The 18311-nt window shown below is 33.6% G+C and overlaps 1 protein-coding gene across 3 annotated transcripts in view; it reads right to left on the bottom strand.

Annotated features, from left to right (window-relative positions):
• Positions 1-18311, bottom strand: part of TINAG (tubulointerstitial nephritis antigen) — a 218157-nt gene that overhangs the window by 191418 nt on the left and 8428 nt on the right. For all 3 annotated transcript variants that reach the window (XM_001364593.5, XM_007484121.3, XM_007484122.2), the window contains exons 2-4: positions 18079-18142; positions 16020-16109; positions 4710-4824 (exon numbers count right to left, since the gene is read on the bottom strand). In XM_001364593.5, coding sequence (XP_001364630.2) covers positions 4710-4824; positions 16020-16109; positions 18079-18142 — 269 coding nt within the window. The remainder of the gene's footprint in view (positions 1-4709; positions 4825-16019; positions 16110-18078; positions 18143-18311) is intronic.

Here is an 18311-nt window from a genome sequence, read left to right as displayed (position 1 = left end):
AGATTCAAATAAAAATGATTAAGCCAGATTGACACCTCTGGGAATTTTTGTATTTTCAAAATAAAAGCTTTATAAACCAAAGAAAACTCTAATTCCAGATTTTCTAGTGAAGTGAAAATATAATTTTAGGCAGTATAAGGGTGAAGGAACTTACAATGGTTTTATTTTTAACCTATCAATAAATAGTTACCTGAATAATCTAGATCTAAGTTTAGTGTCTGAGCTTAGAAAATTAAGGCAGTGTGATATACTGGAAGGAATTCAGACCAGTGAGTCAGGAGAAAGATGTGTTTGGATTTCATTTCTAAAAGTTATTATTTGTGTCATCCTAATTAAATTATTTCTACTTTCTGATTTCTTCATGCTCTACTCTTGATTCTCTTATTTTTGTCTACTGTGCTATGAATGAAAGCCTTCTCACCCTAGAACAGCATTGGTGAACCTTTTAGAGATCACATGCCCAAACTTTACCTTCAAGCAGCCTGTGAGCCCCCTGAATTACCCCAGAGAGTGGAGGAAGTGCTTGCATTGTACAACTAAGCATGTGAACATTGTCATAAGGCATGGTAGAGAGGGGGAACAGAGCAGCCCCCTCAAGCACATTGAGGCGTGCATGCCATTTCTTCATCAACATGGCTCTAGAACAGCAGTTCTCAACCTCTCAATTTGTAGCAATGAGAATACATAATGCATATCAGGTATTTACATTCTGAATCATAACTGTAGCAAAATTACAGTTTTGAAGTAGTCACCAAAATAATTTTTTGGTTTGCGGTCACTGCAACATGAGGAACTATATTGCGGGGTCATGGCATTAGAAAGGTTGAGAACCACTGCTCTAGAAGATCACTACATCTCTGGACTTATACTGGGAATACATTCCACCCCCTGTAGCCCTTTCTACTAATTGACTACTAATCAAAAATCTGTTTCTTAGTACCCATGCCAGTCATATCTCTGTTCCTCTACAGACTTTACTTTTGACACTCCATCCTTTTTGTCTTCCTACAGTATAATGTAAACTCCTTGAGGTCAGGAATTGCCTTTCTTTTGACTTGTAGTTGTATTCCCAACATCTAAGACAATATTTATTAAATGCTTATTATTTGACTCAAATATAAAATTAAAAAGAAGCTTACATAATGCTTTATGAATCTTAAAGCATAATATAAGCATGAGTTATCATTATTGATGCTAAAAATATTGAGACACAAAATGAAAAATTCAGCCCTCAAGATACTTTATCCACAAACAATTTAGTTCTTTTCATTTTCTTTCCAAATGAGTGTGCAGGTGTGAAATCATTCATGATAGGAATTTGCCCACTTTTTTGACCATTCATGCAGATACCAGTTCAATGAAGTAATACTCTCCCTAGAAATACCTTTTATTTCCATTCCTCATCTATTTCCACACTACTAGAGATTAGGAAAATCCCAACACTTAGAAAATTCTTCAAAAAGGCACTCAGCCTCCACTACCAGGCCTTGGAATGAGAAACCGCTTTCCTATACTGCTTTGAATGTAGATGAAAGAATACTCTCAGGTCAGTTTAATTTTCTTTATTCCCTCATCAGGACTACAAGGGTACTATATTATATGAATCCATGCTCCTAGATGTGATTTAAATTCTCATAAAGCAGTTGTCATTAATTTTTTGTCATGAAGTTTTTGCATTTAAATACACAGTCATGAATTTCTTACAGACATATCCTGGACTAATAAATGACACAGAGTGATTACCACCTCCTCTGGACCATGGTCAAAGGCAATTTGGAAATTAATTGCTAGATTCACTGATAGCACAAACTTTAAAAGGTGCAGTATGAGAAGAAGGGACTCTGGTTGCCAAATTTCAACATAAAGATAAAAACCCATTAAGTCTGAAAACTAAACTTATACACACTAAAAAGAGGATATGTAGATACAGCAGTAGTCAAAAAAACTCACTTATTATCAATTCCACTAGATAAGAATTATTTTGGCTTTTCTTCTTTCTGTTTTCTTTTTTCTTTTCCCAATACACAGAATGCATTTTTCAACTAGGAAATATTGTTCTCATTTTGCACAGCCAAAATCAGCAAAATTATTTTATAGTTTAATAGAACATATAAAGGAAACTTGATTGATTTTTTAAAAAGAAAGAAGCAATGATAGTAAGTCAATTACATTATTACATATAGTAACTAATTAATGCCTGTCAAATGGATCAAAAAGGAATGAACAATTCAACAAATATTTAATTGATGTGCAGTTGTTTCAGTTGTGCCCAACTCTCCATGATCCCATTTTCTTGGTGAAGATACTGGAGTGGTTTGCCAATTACTTCTCCAGCTCATTTGACAGATGAGGAAACTGAAGCAAATAGGGTTTAATGATTTCCCATTGTCACTCAAACTACTGAGTATAAAAGTGTGGCCATGAAGCTAAAAAACCTGTGTTCAAAGCCTGCTTCTGACAAATACTCTTTTATTACTGGGGAAAAAAACAATTAACCATTCAATATTTCCAAGCAATTTTATAAGATTCTAAATTACAAATAAGTCAACAGTGCACATTGGTGGAAGAGGTTTCCAAACACTGATCCAATAAGAGGTCTGAATTATAAATGATAATTCCAAAAAATAATCACCCTCAATAAGGGGAATCTAAAACATTATCATCACAGTTTAGATCTGAGGGAACAGGGAACCTATTATTTCCAACCAAGATACAGCTAGTAATAGTGACTGGACCTATGATTTCTCTGAGTACTTCCAGATGAGGAAACTTCTAACAAAACAGATCAGAACCTTCTTTGCCACTTAAAGACTTAGAGAGTTGCCTAAAGTACTGAAGCATAAGTGACTTACTAAGGATGACACAGCCATTACGTGTTAAAGGCAAGACATGAATTCAGGTCATCCTCGTTCTAAAGTCAGGTCTGCTTGCCTCTGATAACCCTTCAAAATTATTTTTGAATTACACCAAGCCCTTAGGACATTAGGTCCTTAGAAAGTCAAGCCAATAGACAGTCAAAATTCAGAACTATGAGTTTATGTTACACTTTTGGAGAAAGCATCTCCATCCACACTTGCTGGTCCCAGACATATTCATAGGACCTGACCCAGAGCAAAAGAATAGTTCATTCCCTACGCTGGTGATTTCTAAGAGGTCTTGATTTTCCATAGTATCTAGGTCTTATGAAAATTATTGACATCTCAGTTGGAAGACTGGATCAGCTGCAAAACATGACTGATTGAAAGCCAACACCATGGTTATATAAGTTAAGGATTTGTTCTAACTCCCCAAGCAGAAACTTAGTTATGTGAGGCATCCATCATTAAATCCTAACACTTCTGAAAATAACACCAAAAAAACCTTTAAAATTTCCAGAGAAACTAAGGAAAAGGGACCTGCCAGTTTCATTGAAATCAATCAGCAAACTTTAACTAGAATTTGATTTTCACCTTTAAATTTTTGCTAATCTTGGCATAGCACATCTGGATGAAATGATGGCTTATATAGCAGTCTCAGTGTGGTGATGTAGAGTGATGATATTCCAAAAAAAATTTTTTTTTTATAAACTGCATTCCAATTTAGTGGAGTTTTTTTCTGTTGATTTCTGTTTATTTTTTATGTGTTTCTTTTTGTAGAGAACACTACATTTTGGAATAAAAACATAAAAGGCCAGTTCTGTTACACACTAGATATTTTACCTTCAATGAGTTACTTTGTCTCTCTGATACTGTGAACTTCTCTGTAAAGTAGATATAAAACATTTGTACCCCATGACTTGGGTTCTGTTAGAAAAGCACTTAGAAAATTATAAAATAATACATGTGATGAGCTATTATTATTATTGAGAAATTAACCAATCAACAAGTATTTATTAAATACCAACCCTTTGCCAAGCACTCTTCTGGGTTGTAGGGATACAATGACAAAAATAAAGCAGCACTTGTCCTCGGAAGAATATATTCTATTTTCAAAGCAGAAATCTGTTTATAACCAAAACTGCAACTAAGGAGGGACAATTGGAAACTGTCTCCAAGACACTGAAATTTAGAGGATGCCAACATTTTCATTCCTTCGAAAGCATGCAAACAGGGAGTTTAGCAATTAGCTGATTAGCAAGATTGATTTCTTTAAAAAGAAGGCTATCAGATGATTTCCTCCCCTGATGGTCACACCAACTCTAGCCTCCTTCAAGGTCTTGACCTTCCAGTGGGGGTTCCATTTTATTGCCTCTCCATTTCCCAGAAGTTTTGTTCCTTTAGCATGACATAACAATCTAAGGTCTGTTCCCTATACCCTCTAAGTGAATTAATTTTCAGAGGCTGATTTCATTTCCATAGATAATAAGAATTATTTTATAATTCTGATCATGATCATTACTTTCAAGAATAAATATATTTACTTAAAAACTTAATTAGGGCAACATATATTTCTAAAAAGTCACAGGTGATATTTTTCTAATTAGGAATATTACTCCACTAACTGAAAATCTAATCTTACTCTTCGGACACAAGTCTTTTATTTGATTGGTCATAATTGGTGTCACTGAATTCTCAAGCTCTATGTTAAAACACCTGAATAATGTCATAAATACCTTTGGGGGAAAATTTTAAACACGAATGGAATAAATTTAATTCTTTGACACATTGCTAAAAGACAAAAACAATCCCACCACCCCCAGGTCTTCAAGAGTAAATAGATATAACACTTACTGTCATTTCATTCATGCTCAGAAGTGTAGGAGAAGGAGGTAAGGTGCCAAGACGAAATTTGTAGCCTTCTTCTAAAGTCATTCCCCAAAATTGACTGTAATTATGAGCCGTCCATCTGCCTCACAAAGAGAAGAGAAAAATATGTATAGAGTTTCATAAATGCACTTTCACTGACAACTCATAATAGCTCACAATTAAAAATACAGTAAATCTCAGTAGAATTGGTAGTATTATTTCACTTTTCATTTCAGAAATAATTAATTGTTGCATTTATTTTAGATAACAAGCACATTGTTCATTATGTTAAATTGATTAAAATAATTTTAAATATCACCCTTGAAAAGCTAAAGATCATGATCAATATACAAATAAATCTAATGGTATTTTGAGGTAACAACCATATCACATGTAATGATTATGAGGTTTTCACTATATCATTTCAACCAAAAAAGTTAAGTGAAAAGATGTGCAATGATAGGCCAAACTAGATAATTTTTCTTATTTCTCAAAAATTCATTTTAACACACTGAATATACTTACATTATAAGGCATAATCAAAGGACTAAAAAAATCATTATGCCAGCAAAAACCTCAAGATTTTAGTGTTGAGGAATCAGCTAATTTTATTTTTCACTCTTTACATAAATCAGTGTGAAATTTGTTTTCATATAGCAAATATATACTCATTCAGGGAAGCTGATTTGGTTCTCTTTAGAAAAGCTGCCTCCATTTTGCAAGCTTATGCCTGGTAGCAAAAACTAGTGAAAATTACATTTCTTTTCTGGGTCTCAAGGTCCAAAAAAAACCCAGAACCATGAAAAGGATTTAGACAGTGTGCATGTGACTCCTCTTCAACTTGAGGGCCATGGATTCTCAGAAAGCAAGATAGATCTTGAAGTCATCACTTATTATTTCACCCAATTTATCTATAATGCATGAGCCTCTAGTGAGCACTTAAATTTAAAAAACAATTTCTGATAATACGCCTGGTAAGCCTCTGATTTTCTTTGATAATATCTGAGAGCTCATAAAACCATAAGCAAAATTAAAAGAGATAGTTTTCAATCACCGAAAGGAATAATAGAAAGAAAGTCAGGGAATTTACTGAAGACAAGACATGTGGGAATAGAACAATAGGGCTACAATTTAGTGCAAAATGGTAAAACAGATAGAATTCATTAAGCATGACCCTTATGAAAATACCCTTATTCTTTGGTCCCTCAATTTCCCTTGCTCTGCAAATCTGTCTTTCATTTCCTTATTTGTACCACTCCTTTGGAATTGAATGTTCAGCTGTCTCCCTTCATTATGTTTGTAATTTCATGAGTGAGGGAAAATGAAGCTTCACAGTTACTAATGGTAGCCCAGTGAAAGTAAGAACAAGACGTTGCTCCTGATGAATTGAATGTCTATTTGTTTTCATTTTTAAAGCATAAAAACATGCAACTTCCCTCATCCATATGGTCAAAGAGCTACCATTTAATTCTTCCCCTGGATAGGAGGGGCGGGCAAAGAGTTTGATAAAAATTGTTTAGAGTTCCTAATTTCAATTGGATTTTGCATGCTTCTGAGAGTTTAGTGCTGTTAATGATGAGAAGTAAGTGATGGAACCAACTGGATTCACAAGATCAAAACTAGAGAACCTGCTGGTTCTGAGGTATTATGTGGAAGAAATCCAGCTATGGCTCTAAATCATCCAATCTTTGGGATTCCAAACCATTGATGGAAGAGGATATTTTATCACCAATAACTAAACCAGGCCAAATATTCTGACTAGTAGAATGTTCTCAAGGAGATCTCAAGGAGATAAGGAAGAGAATAATTTCCAAAACAATCAAAGCATAGAAAACCTTTAATCATACACTGATTGGACCAGTGTGGACCAAGATCAAAAGCTCAGTCGGGAAAAGGTAGTTTCCCACATGGAGAAGAATCTTTTCTCCTTGGGAACTAACTGTTGGGCTGAAGTACTTTCTAAGGTCCTATTCATGAATAAAATATCTCATAAAGTGAATCAGCTATATACAGGTGTTGGGGGTAGAAGGAGGAAAGTAGGGAGAAACATTGGTAGAAAGAGTTTACTCATACCCCAGATTCCTATACCTCACACATTAAAAATTAGAGAAATTAATTCTAGGAGAACAGATTTATAGAAACTCTAATTTACCACATGGCAGCTAGGTGATACAGTGGATAGAGCACTAGGGCTAGAGTCAGCAAGATTCATCTTCCTGAGTTCAAATCTGACCCTAGACTCTTACTAGTTGTAAAACCCTGGGCAAGTCACTCAACTCTAATTGCATTAGTTTCTTTATCTGTAAAATGAACTGAAAAAAGGAAATGTTAAACCATTCCAATATCTTTGACAAGAAAACCCAAATGGGGTCACAAAGAATCAAACAGGACTGAAAAATGACTCAATAACAACAAAGTTTGGCACATATGGTAAATGAGTTGAAATATCTTTCACATAATGACTAAGGCCTAATATGCAAAGAAGTTAGGCAGGGAAATGTTCAAGAAGAAGGAATATGAAGCCAGGAGGAAGATTAAATTCTACGATTTTTTACAACTTGTGTTAATAGTCTCCCTATCTAGTGCTCTAAAACCTTTTCCCCATACTCCTTCCACATTATATATTGCCCTATAATACTTCATTCTACTTTAAACAACTTTAAAGTATTTAAGAGGTCATGGGCTACTAACTGGATCATTGATTACGACTTGGAAAGGACCTTAAAAACCACTGAGTACAACCCCTTCATGGGACATATAATGAAACCAAATCATAGAAAAATCAAGTGTTTGAGTCTCTGAGTTGGGTTTTATGCCCAGATATTCCAAGCTCTAAGTCCACTCTATTCACTCCAATGCTCCTTGAAAGTTCCCAAAGGAAAAAAAAAAACATTATTCTAATTCTTTTCAGAATGCTATGATTCATGGGGGCAGCTGGGTAGCCCAGTAGACTGAGAGTCAGACCTAGAGACGGGGGGGTCCTAGGTTCAAATCTGGCTTCAGACACTTCCCAGCTGTGTGACCCTGGGCAAGTCACTAACCTCCATTGCCTAGCCCTTATAATCATGTTCTTCTGCCTTGGAACCAACATACAGTATTGATTCCAAGATGGAAGGTAAGATTTAAAAAAAAAGAGTGCTATGATTCAGGACAAGAGAGAAAATTGTAAGGAAGGGAAGGGATGAAGCCAGCCCATTTTTTTTCCTCATGGGAAGACTGAGCTTTAAGAATCCTAGAAAAGGAAGGAAGAATGATAATAGCTAATAACCTAACAGAGGCAATAGGGAATTGAGACTTAGGTAGATAGAATAAGGTTCTGGAGTGAAGGGTGCTTATTGTATTCCATAGCACTGTGGTGTATGTCCCTATGGTGCTCCCAAACAGAGTATGAGTTTCATGAAGATCTTGTGTCCTCCAGTGCCCAGAATAGAATAAGTATCATTATTTGTTGATTGACCAGTTTCTGTTCTGTATGTTCTGTTCTGTTCTGTTATTGTATGTCTATGCTGAACTGAAGAAAGTGCTAACAGGAAGACTGGCTTAGAAATTTTAATCTTATCCTAGTAGGAAGTATATTGTAATAAAAGCACTATCTATGTAGGCTATGAAAGGAAGTACTCCTGAATGAGTACTTATCCTTGCAGAAAGTAAGAAAAGTTTTGGGTTGGGTTATGGTGAGGGGTCATCAGTGGATAAAAATAGTAAATCTTTCTTTTTTCTCCTTATACTCAAGGCCTTTGTTTCTCTCTCCACCAATAACTCACTTCTCCTTTCCTTTCATTTCCTAGATTGGTCCCTTTATGTATCACTCTTTCCCTTACATTTTTGTATGTTTCTACATACATTTTACATTTTGCATCAGGCTATTTCCTTTTACTTTTCACATATCCTTAAAATATATAGTTCTAATAGTAGATTTGTTTTTAATTTATTGGTTAGTTTTATGGAACTGTCTCCTTCCACCTTCTCATTCCTTTATCCATCCTTTGCTCTAAGGTATAGGAGAGGAGGAGGAGAAATATTTGGGAAATCTAGAAAACATAAAAACAAAAGATATCAATAAAATGTACTTTAAGAAATACACATTTTGAAGAACTATTGTTGGACTTGGACAATGTGGGAAAATTTTAAAATTTATTTGTTATTAAGCTATTTTGTTCTCCTTTCCATTCCTTCCTTCACTAATGAAAAAAAAAACAAAACCAATGTAACAAATAAAAATCAGAGTATACACATTTATTATAGATTTTCTTTCTTTTTTCTTTTCTCTTAAATTGGTAGGGGGAGAAATAGACAGGAAAGAAAATAAGAGTATGTTGAAAATGAAAAATAAACAAAAGATTAAAAAATATAAAGTTACTTAAAGCCTTTTAAATAGAGATTCCAATATTGAAAAACGACCCCCAAAAGGTCAAGGAACAAGGCTCTCCTAAAGCATTCTCAATAGAGAATAATTGATGTGAGAGCTCTCCTCCCCATGAACACTGTTTTCCTTTCCACTAGAACTATCTGCTACCCTTTATTTTCTTCTGCATTCTTTCAGAGTTGGGACTATGCCTCCTGATGTACTCAGTTAATAACAATAAGAAATCATGATAAAGTGGTTTCTTGGAGAAATGTACCTCTTAAAAAAAGGGCACAAAATCTTTCAGGACACCAAGTTATACTTTCATGCCTTTACAGAATTTCCTATAAAGAGACTCAGCTGCTATAAAAAATGCCTCCTCACTCCAGAAAGTTTATGATTTTCAACCTGGCTCACTAAACTATTAGTAATAGTGGTCAGCCATAAGGAGAAATAAATACACTATAGACCTATCTCTGATACTTACTAGCTGTATGACCATAAAGTCAGTCATTTCATCTTTATGAGCCATGGTTTCCTTATTGGAAAAATGGAAATAAGAATACCTCTAGGTATAGAAAGGCAACAGAGTATAGTATATAAAAAGTTGGTGGTAAAGCAGCTTGTGGTTTTTAAGTGTTGTGGCCAAGGGAACTGCATCCCCCAATGTTCCTCAGGGGTCCCTCCCTACTACTTCCTGGCATGGGATTGGTCTTGAATGAACCAATCCCATGCTGGGGAAGGAACCATGATGCCCTATTTCCTGGTGCAGGATTGGTCTATATAAAGACCAATCCTGTGCCTAGGAGAAAAACTTTGCATCCAACTTGATTCAAAGTTTAGAGTTAGTAAATTTCAGCTGGGGGAAACTCCAGTTGTTTTTTCTTTTAAAAAGTTTTTTAAAAAGGATCAAAAGGAAAGAGTTTTTCTTTTAGAATCTTCAAGCTAAATGGTATAAGATACAAAATATTTGTTTCAGATTTAAGAATATGTTACAAATCTATTTCAATTCCTCTTCAGCTGTGTTACCCTGTTCAAGTCTCTTAATTTCTTTATACTTCAGATTCCTCTTCTCTAAAATAGAGAAAATGTCACAACCTACTCCACAAGGATATTGTGAGGATCAAAAAAACATAAACATTCAGCAAGCCCTATCATGATAATATAAATGCAAAATTTCATCATTGTTATTGTCATTGTTTGCTTTAGAATCAGAAATTCCTGAGTTTAAGTCTTACTTTGGACACATTCTCACTGTCCCAGGGAATTGTAAGACTTTAAATTACAAAAAATATCTTTACAATTGGAAAGCAGCAACTTCTAAATTGAGAGATCCTAATGCTTATGAAATCATAAGACTAGAACTCCACTCATCCCCTGATTCCTCAAAGACCTCTAATACCTATTTCATGGGGTTATTGGAATGAAATAGGGGAAGGGAAGACAAAATGGTTGAGTTTAGGAAGCAACTCAGAGGAACACTCCCAACATTCCACTCCAAACATGAAGAAGAGTTTTTACTCTTCTTGGCAGGGTAGGTGGTAAAGTTTGAACCTCACTCTTATCAGAATTGGTGCAAAAAAGAGAATGACATGCACACTTATATGGACATAGAAATCTTACCAACAGGGAAGTAGGAGAGGAAGGAAATAAGAGAAAGGGGGAAGCTATTAGAAAAGAGAGCAAATTAAGAGAAGAAGCGGTCAGAAGCCAAAAAGACTTGAGGGAGGAAAGAGGAGAGAGACAGAGACAGAAAGAGTGAGAAAGAGGATAAACAGGGAAAATAGTACTGGAAAATACATAATAATCATAGCTGTGATTGTGAATGATATAAATTCAGGCAAAATATGGAAGCAGAGAGTAGAATAGATTAGAAAGCAGAATTCAACAATATATTGTTTACAGAAAACACACTCGTAATAATGAGAAGCACAGAATGGACACACAGGGACCATAGCAGATTAGTATGCAGCATAGATAAGGAAATAATATCAATACTAAACACATACATATTAAGTGGCATAGTATGCAAATTATTAAAGAAAATTTAAATGAGTTATAGGAGAAAACAGACACTAAAACTATACTGGCAGGAGAAATCAACTTATCCCACTCAGAACTAGATACATCTAACCATAAACTAAATAAGAAGTTAAGGAGATGAATGGAATTTTAGAAAAGTCAAATATGAGACCTCTAGAGAAAATGGAATGGAAATGGAAGGGAGAAAATCTTTTTCTCAGCTGTCCATGGCACCTTCACAAAAATGGACCATATAATAAGGTGTACAAAGCTGACATAGAAATGCAGAAAAAGAGTGATATTAAATGGATCATTTTCCAGATCATAATTTTTTTTAAAATCACATTCAGTAAAACGTTATGAAAACAGCTTAGAAATTAATTGGAAACTAAATGATCTAATCCTAAAGAATCAATGGGTTAAAGAATCAATCCTAGAAATAATCAATCATTTCATTAAAGAGAATTACAACAATGAGACAGCACACCAAAATTTGTAACATTCAATTAAAGCAGTATTTAGGGAGAAAATTAATATCTCTGAAAGCTTATATCAGTAAAATAGAGAAAAAGCACATCTCTGAATTGGACATACAGTTAAAAAACTAGAAAAATAACATGTTTTGAAATCCTGAAAAATCAAAGGATAGATTAATAGAATTAAAAGAAAAAATGAATTAGTTGATAACATTAGTAATTATAAGAAAAATAAAATAGAAAAAAATAGGTTAATTTGATTTGTTTAAAAAGAAAACCAATACCAACATTAAAAATGAAAAGGATGAAAGTACCACCAATGAAAAAGAAATTAAAGCAATTATTAAGAGCTATTTTGTCCAATTATATGCCATTCAATGTTACAATCTAAGTGAAATAGATGAATATTCATAGAAATATAAATTGTTTAGATTCACACAATAAATAGAATACTTAAACAATTCTTTATAAATAATAAAAATGAAGTTGGATGAGCCAAAAATGTGTTTTATAAGAAAAAAATCTCCATGGCCAGATGGATTTACAACTACCAAACATACCATATAATTAATCTGAAAAAAATATGCCAAGAATTAGCCCAACCTTTTATGACACAAAAATGGTGCTAATACCTAAAGTAAAAATTGAGGAAGAAAATTATGGACCAATTTCCCTAATGAATATTGATGTAAAATTTTTGAATAAAATACTAGCAAAGAGATTGCAGAAATAGATTTAAAAAGTCCATACCCTATGACCAAATAGAATTTATGCTAGGAAGTCAGAGTTGCTTCAATTTTAAGAAAATTATTAGCATAATTCATTGTATCAACAATAAAAAACACCAAGAAAAATGCACTTTTCAATAGATGCATAAAAAGCTTTTGACAAAATAAAACATCCATTTCTATTAAAAAATTAGAAAGAATGGGAATAAATGAGGCTTGCTCTAAAATTATAATTAATATATCTAAAGACATCAGCAAGCATTATTTGTAATAGGAATAATCTAGGAGTCTTCCCAATAAGATCACAAGTGAAGCAAGGATGTCCATCATCACCACTACTAGACAACATTGTTCTAGAATTACTAGCTATAACAATAAGACAAGAAAAAGAAACTGAAATTAAAATAGTCAATGAATAAATGAAACTATAATTCCTTGCATTCCTTAGCATTATGACATACTTTTAAAAATCATAGAAAATAAACTAAAAACTATTTGAAACAATTAAAAACTTTAGCAAAGTTCTAATATATAAAATAAACTCACATCAGCATTTCTATATATTAAGAGCAAAGTCCAGAAGCATGAGAGAGGGGGTCTACCTGCCAAAGCAAACCCACAAACCTTATGAACAAACAAAATATTTCCACACAATAAAGACAAATTTAAAGAATTGGAAAAACATTAATTGCTCAAGGATAAATTGAGCCAATATAATAAAAAATGTTGATTCTTTCTAATTAATTTACTTATTCAGTTCCCTACCTTCCAAAAATTATAGAAAGAATAATAACACAATTCATCTGGAAGAGCAAAATTTCAAGTATATTAAAAGAAGTAATAAAAATATGAAAGAAAGTGGCCTGACAGTAACATCTCAAAATGTGTTATAAAACACTAATTAGGAAAGCAATATGGTATTGGCTTAGAAACAGAGAATATGAAATTAACCAAGAAGTAACTTTTCTATTCAAAATGGTACACCATTTTGAATAGAAAAGTTACTCCTTGGTTGGTTACACCATTTTTGGTTTTTAAGAGTTTACTTTCTCCTATATGAAGAATTTCATAAATCTCAAAATGCTATATAATGTTACCATGTAAGCATAATATTATTATTAAGAAATATTAGACGGTCTTCATGTCATATCAGACCAGTTTCTATATTACCCATCTTCCAAAAGATTTTAATAATTTTTTTCATTTTTTAAATCAAATCTATGATTTCATTGTTATAGACAACTCCTCTAACAATGCAAGTCAGTATCTACTCTGCAACTTGGAAATTATAAAATTGCCTGGGAACACTGTATGTTTAATTAATTTGCCCAGAGTCACACAGTCAGTGTATGGCAGAGACAAATCTTGAACACAACTTTCTCTGCCTCTAAGGCTGACTCTATTCACCTCACCCTATTTTGTGCATTCACAGTAGGCTTTTAGCCCCTACTCTCATCTCACTTATCTCTACACAACTGTCTTTTGTTCACTTCCCTCAGAAATATTTTTTCCCAAGAATCCACTTTATCCTGACTTCCCATTGTTATTAGCTTAACACACTAGAAGTCACAGTACCAGCTCTGAAAGAATTTTAGAAGAAAATGAAGGGCATGAAATACAACTAGAGAAAGAAAAGAAAAACATTTTCTACTTGGGGAGGAAAGCTTTCCCATTAATAATTCTCTTTTGAAAGTGCGTTAGCAGAGCCCTAAATAAAATTCAAGAGGCCTAGTCCTTGCTCTTATAAGGAGGTTAATTGAATTTATTTTTTGTAAGGTGATTCTTCTTAAGTGTGGCTCTGACCATGACATCTGTCAATGAACCCCTTTGGCTCTCTGTCTAAATTCTTTTCTTTGGCATGTAAAGTTCTCCATGACCTGGCCCCATCTTTTACCCCCTTCTACACTATCAAACTGCTAAAATGACCTACTTTTACGTTTCTCCAATATGACACTTCCTTTCTTGAATTCTTGCATTTATATTGGCTGTTCCTATACCCCCAGGCCTGGAATGCTCCACCCCCTCAGCTTAGATCCTTAGTTTTCCTGACTGATATTATTTGTAAAGCACTTAGCACAATATTTGGCACATTAATAATATTGCAATTATTTGATTTAATAATTTAATTAATAATATTCATAATGATTAATAAATGCTTGCTCCTTTCTCTTCTTTCCCCACTTTCAGAACTCAGCTCAAGTCCCACCTATTATTAGTCATCTCATGGTCCCCAGTTACTATGTATACCTCTGTATGTAACTTCTATCTACCCAGTCGTTTGAAAGTTGTCTCTTCCATTAGAAAGCAAGTTCCTTGAGAGCAGGCACTGTTTTTGTTTTTGTTTTTGCCCTTCTTTATGTCACTAGCACAAAGACTGATTAAAAAAAAATAATAAATGATATGAAATGTTTGTTGACTTTGTGGGGGAAGGACACCCATTCCTTTTAGATGAAGAGAAGAGAAGAGGTCCTCTCTTATTCCCAGGTAAATAAATTAAGTCCAACTAATTAATCAGTATTGACTACAATAAAATCAGCCTCTCTCTCTCTCTCTCTCTCTCTCTCTCTTTCTTTTACACACACACACACACACACACACACACACACAGACACATCTTGAATCCCAAATTAGCTCTTTATTTACTGACACATTATCTCATAAAAATAAATCAAATGTCCATTAGCATATCTTACCCTATCTTGATTTTCTATAAGACCACTTAAAAGATGTCTAGACTACACCACAGCAAGAAATTGTAAAGTACGATGGATAAATCACAAAATTTAAGGGGTTAGAAGGGATATTAGAGATAATTTTGTTTAAATAAGTTCCTTGAAGGAGAAGATACTTTCTCTTTGTCCCCAGCATCTAGAACCATGCCCGGCACCTAATAAGGGTCTAATAAATGCTTGTTGAAATGAATCGATTTCATAAATCTCCAACTCATATATTCATCCATTTCAATGGTTACATTTCAGATTCGTGACCAAGCTACAGTTGGAAGTCTGGCTTCTATTATGACATACATTTGGTAAATCACACCACCTAAGAGTTTAACAGATTTCACTGATTTTTGAGTTACCTCAGAGAATGTGAATGGGCAAAATGGCCTTCTTTATGTCATATAGATATAGACACTGTTACCTTATATAGGTAGAAAAGGGAGCTGTTGTGCAGTGTGGTTTGGGAGAATTTGGGCTGGGCTGGGTGGGTAGGCAGTGTGTGGGTATATGTGTGTGAGCGAGTACAGGTGGATGGAGAGATTTAAAACTAACATCAGGCTGGACTCCAAAAAGAAACCTGGACCACTTCACAATTTCTTTTAGACTTAATTCTAGTATAGTAAAATGATTTCCCATGAGACATTTATTTTGAAACAAAACAATGACTAGAATTTTGTTGTATTCCCACTCCATAAAATTTTCTTTCTTTGATACTGTAGTCAGTTGTTGCCTTATATACTGCTTCTGGTTTCTATATCTAATTTATGTGCAATAATATTTAATTTCCAGTCACACTTCAATATTTTGTACAATACATGGTTAATGCCCCATTATCTCCTTTCCCATTTACCTCTTTGTTGTTGTTTTTTTTAATTTTCTATTTCAGGGAAGGTATTTTGGAAGCAAGAACTAGGCATCATTTGGAACCTGGGAAGTAAACAGGGGTTGCTCAAATTCAATGATGTCATGAAAAACTTATAAAAGAAATATGTATTCCTCACCCATAATCTCTAGTATTGATGTTTTCAATTAATTCTGGGCGAACAAGGCATACGTGCTGGGAGCATCGCCACTGCTGGCCTGAGCATGTGCTAAAAAGATATAAGAAATACAAATGAGAACTAGCCCCAGAGCAATAAGCACATTTCAAAATAAGTAGCAAAAAAATGATGCATTATTATTACAAACATGCATTTCATAGATTGATTTTGGTACTTTGGCTATTGGCTTCTTACTGAAAATAAACAAATTTCACTGACTATAATAGAATACCACTCATTATTCCTGTATTATTATTTTTATCTTTTTTACTCTAATATGCTACTTCATCTAACTTTAGGGAAAGGTGAGGAGAAAAAATATACATGCTATACTTCTATTGTATTTGTAATCTCTTCTTTGGCACCACTTCTTTTGCATTCAATTGTATCTGCAAGTCACTCATTTTAATGATTATATCCTCAATCATGGAAATTCCTTGAATAATCATAAAATCTCTTTCCCTTTGTTCCACAGTTAGACTTTTAGAAATGACAGGGTATATTCACTACTTCAAGTTCCTCAGTACATACTCCAATTCCATGAACTGGGCTTCCATTCATCTCCCATCTCTATGCAAAAAATGCATACTCAAAGTTTATCAATCACACACATACATTCAGTGTTATGCAATTCAATTGTTTCATTGTTTTGCCTAATATTTTACAGAACACCCCTGCTAGCGCCATAGGAGCTTCAGAAGTCATACTTATTTCAAAAAGACAATTATTAAATTTTCATTGTGAGTATCACTTTGGAGATGAGATAATCACATAATGCTACAAAGAAGGACTTAAGTTTTTGTTTTGTTGATTATCCAGACTTAATAAAGTGTTGAAGAAAATGTAAAAAATTCTGCTAATACTTAAAAGTGTTTACTACATACATTTTGGAGAGCTGGTTGATAAACATTTATCAACACACTAGTTCTTCTAACATTGTCTGTGCCTCATATATCCTTCCCCAAAGCTCTTCATAAAAATTCTTCTTATAGCCCAAAGTCCACCTCAGAGGCTACATCCTCCCTGAAGCTACCTATGATCTTTTCAACCAGAAGTAACATCTTCCTCTGTTGAACTCTAATAGCACTATGTTTCTACCTTCTTTATAGATTTAACACTTCACATATTTTGTGATAGATACTTTTTTAGTTGTCTTATCCCTCTTAGTAGATTGTAAGCTACTAGAGGACAAACACTTGGCTTATTCAATTTAAGATATCCTTATCATACTTGCAATGCCACAGTGGGTGTGATGGTAAATGTTTAACAACTAGATCTCCTGTCTTCGCCTCATATGTCCTTCCCTCATATGTGCCTTCATATGTCGGAGGGAGGAAGGGAAAACTCTATACATACCACATTTTTTGTTTAATCTGCATTACAATTTTCTCCAAAGCTTTCTTACATCTAGATACTCACTTAAGGAATACATCAAGCCTTGATTTGTAGTATTTGCCAATTTCCAAGGTGAAAACATTCACACTGAAAATTTAACAAGTGGAGCTGGCTTCAGTATGTTCCCATCTAAACATTTTAGATATCTATTAAAAGTTGAATTTAAATAGAATAAAGATTATATATTTGCAACCCTACTGTAAGTCACTCAATTTGATGATGGATTTTTAATTAAATTTTGTAACCAAGACTTAACTTCTGTGTCCTATTGTGTATTATAATGAGTGTTTAAATGACATTCTGTTGTATTTTGAACACCATTTTTTTTGTTTTTCTTAGAAGAAATTAAATGAAAACATTTGCTTTTTAGAGAACAGGCATATTAAATAGTGGTTTAAATATATATGTATTTTGATAGACAATATTCATAAAAATCAAAGTGGGCTGGAAAGATTAAAAACCTTTTTAATCATTTCTAGCATTACCCTTCTATGTTTAAATAAGATATAGTTTCATAACTCATATTATTGATAGACAGGGAAAGAGAAAAAGAAAAGAAGGGAAAGGAGAGGAAAAGAAAATCCCACAAAAAATAATTTACTTTTTAGGCTCTTAGAATCATTACCAGCTATTGCAGTTTTCTTTAATTACAGATCCTTCTCCATAATGTTGACCATCTCTGAGGCAACCTGCCAATATAATGTACAAATAAGTAAGGGAAAAATACTAAATTCAGTTCAAGGTCATTAACATAATTATATTATCATTTTAATTGGTTATATATGATATGTATAAGTTATTTGGTACCAACATGATAAAAGCAATTTCTAGTTTGGCACAGTCCATATAGTGAATTCC

Source organism: Monodelphis domestica, chromosome 2 (assembly GCF_027887165.1).
Source record: "Monodelphis domestica isolate mMonDom1 chromosome 2, mMonDom1.pri, whole genome shotgun sequence".
In the NCBI taxonomy this organism is placed as follows: domain Eukaryota; kingdom Metazoa; phylum Chordata; class Mammalia; order Didelphimorphia; family Didelphidae; genus Monodelphis; species Monodelphis domestica.
Note: the sequence above shows the minus strand (reverse complement) of the source record. Positions and strands in the feature narration are given on the sequence as shown.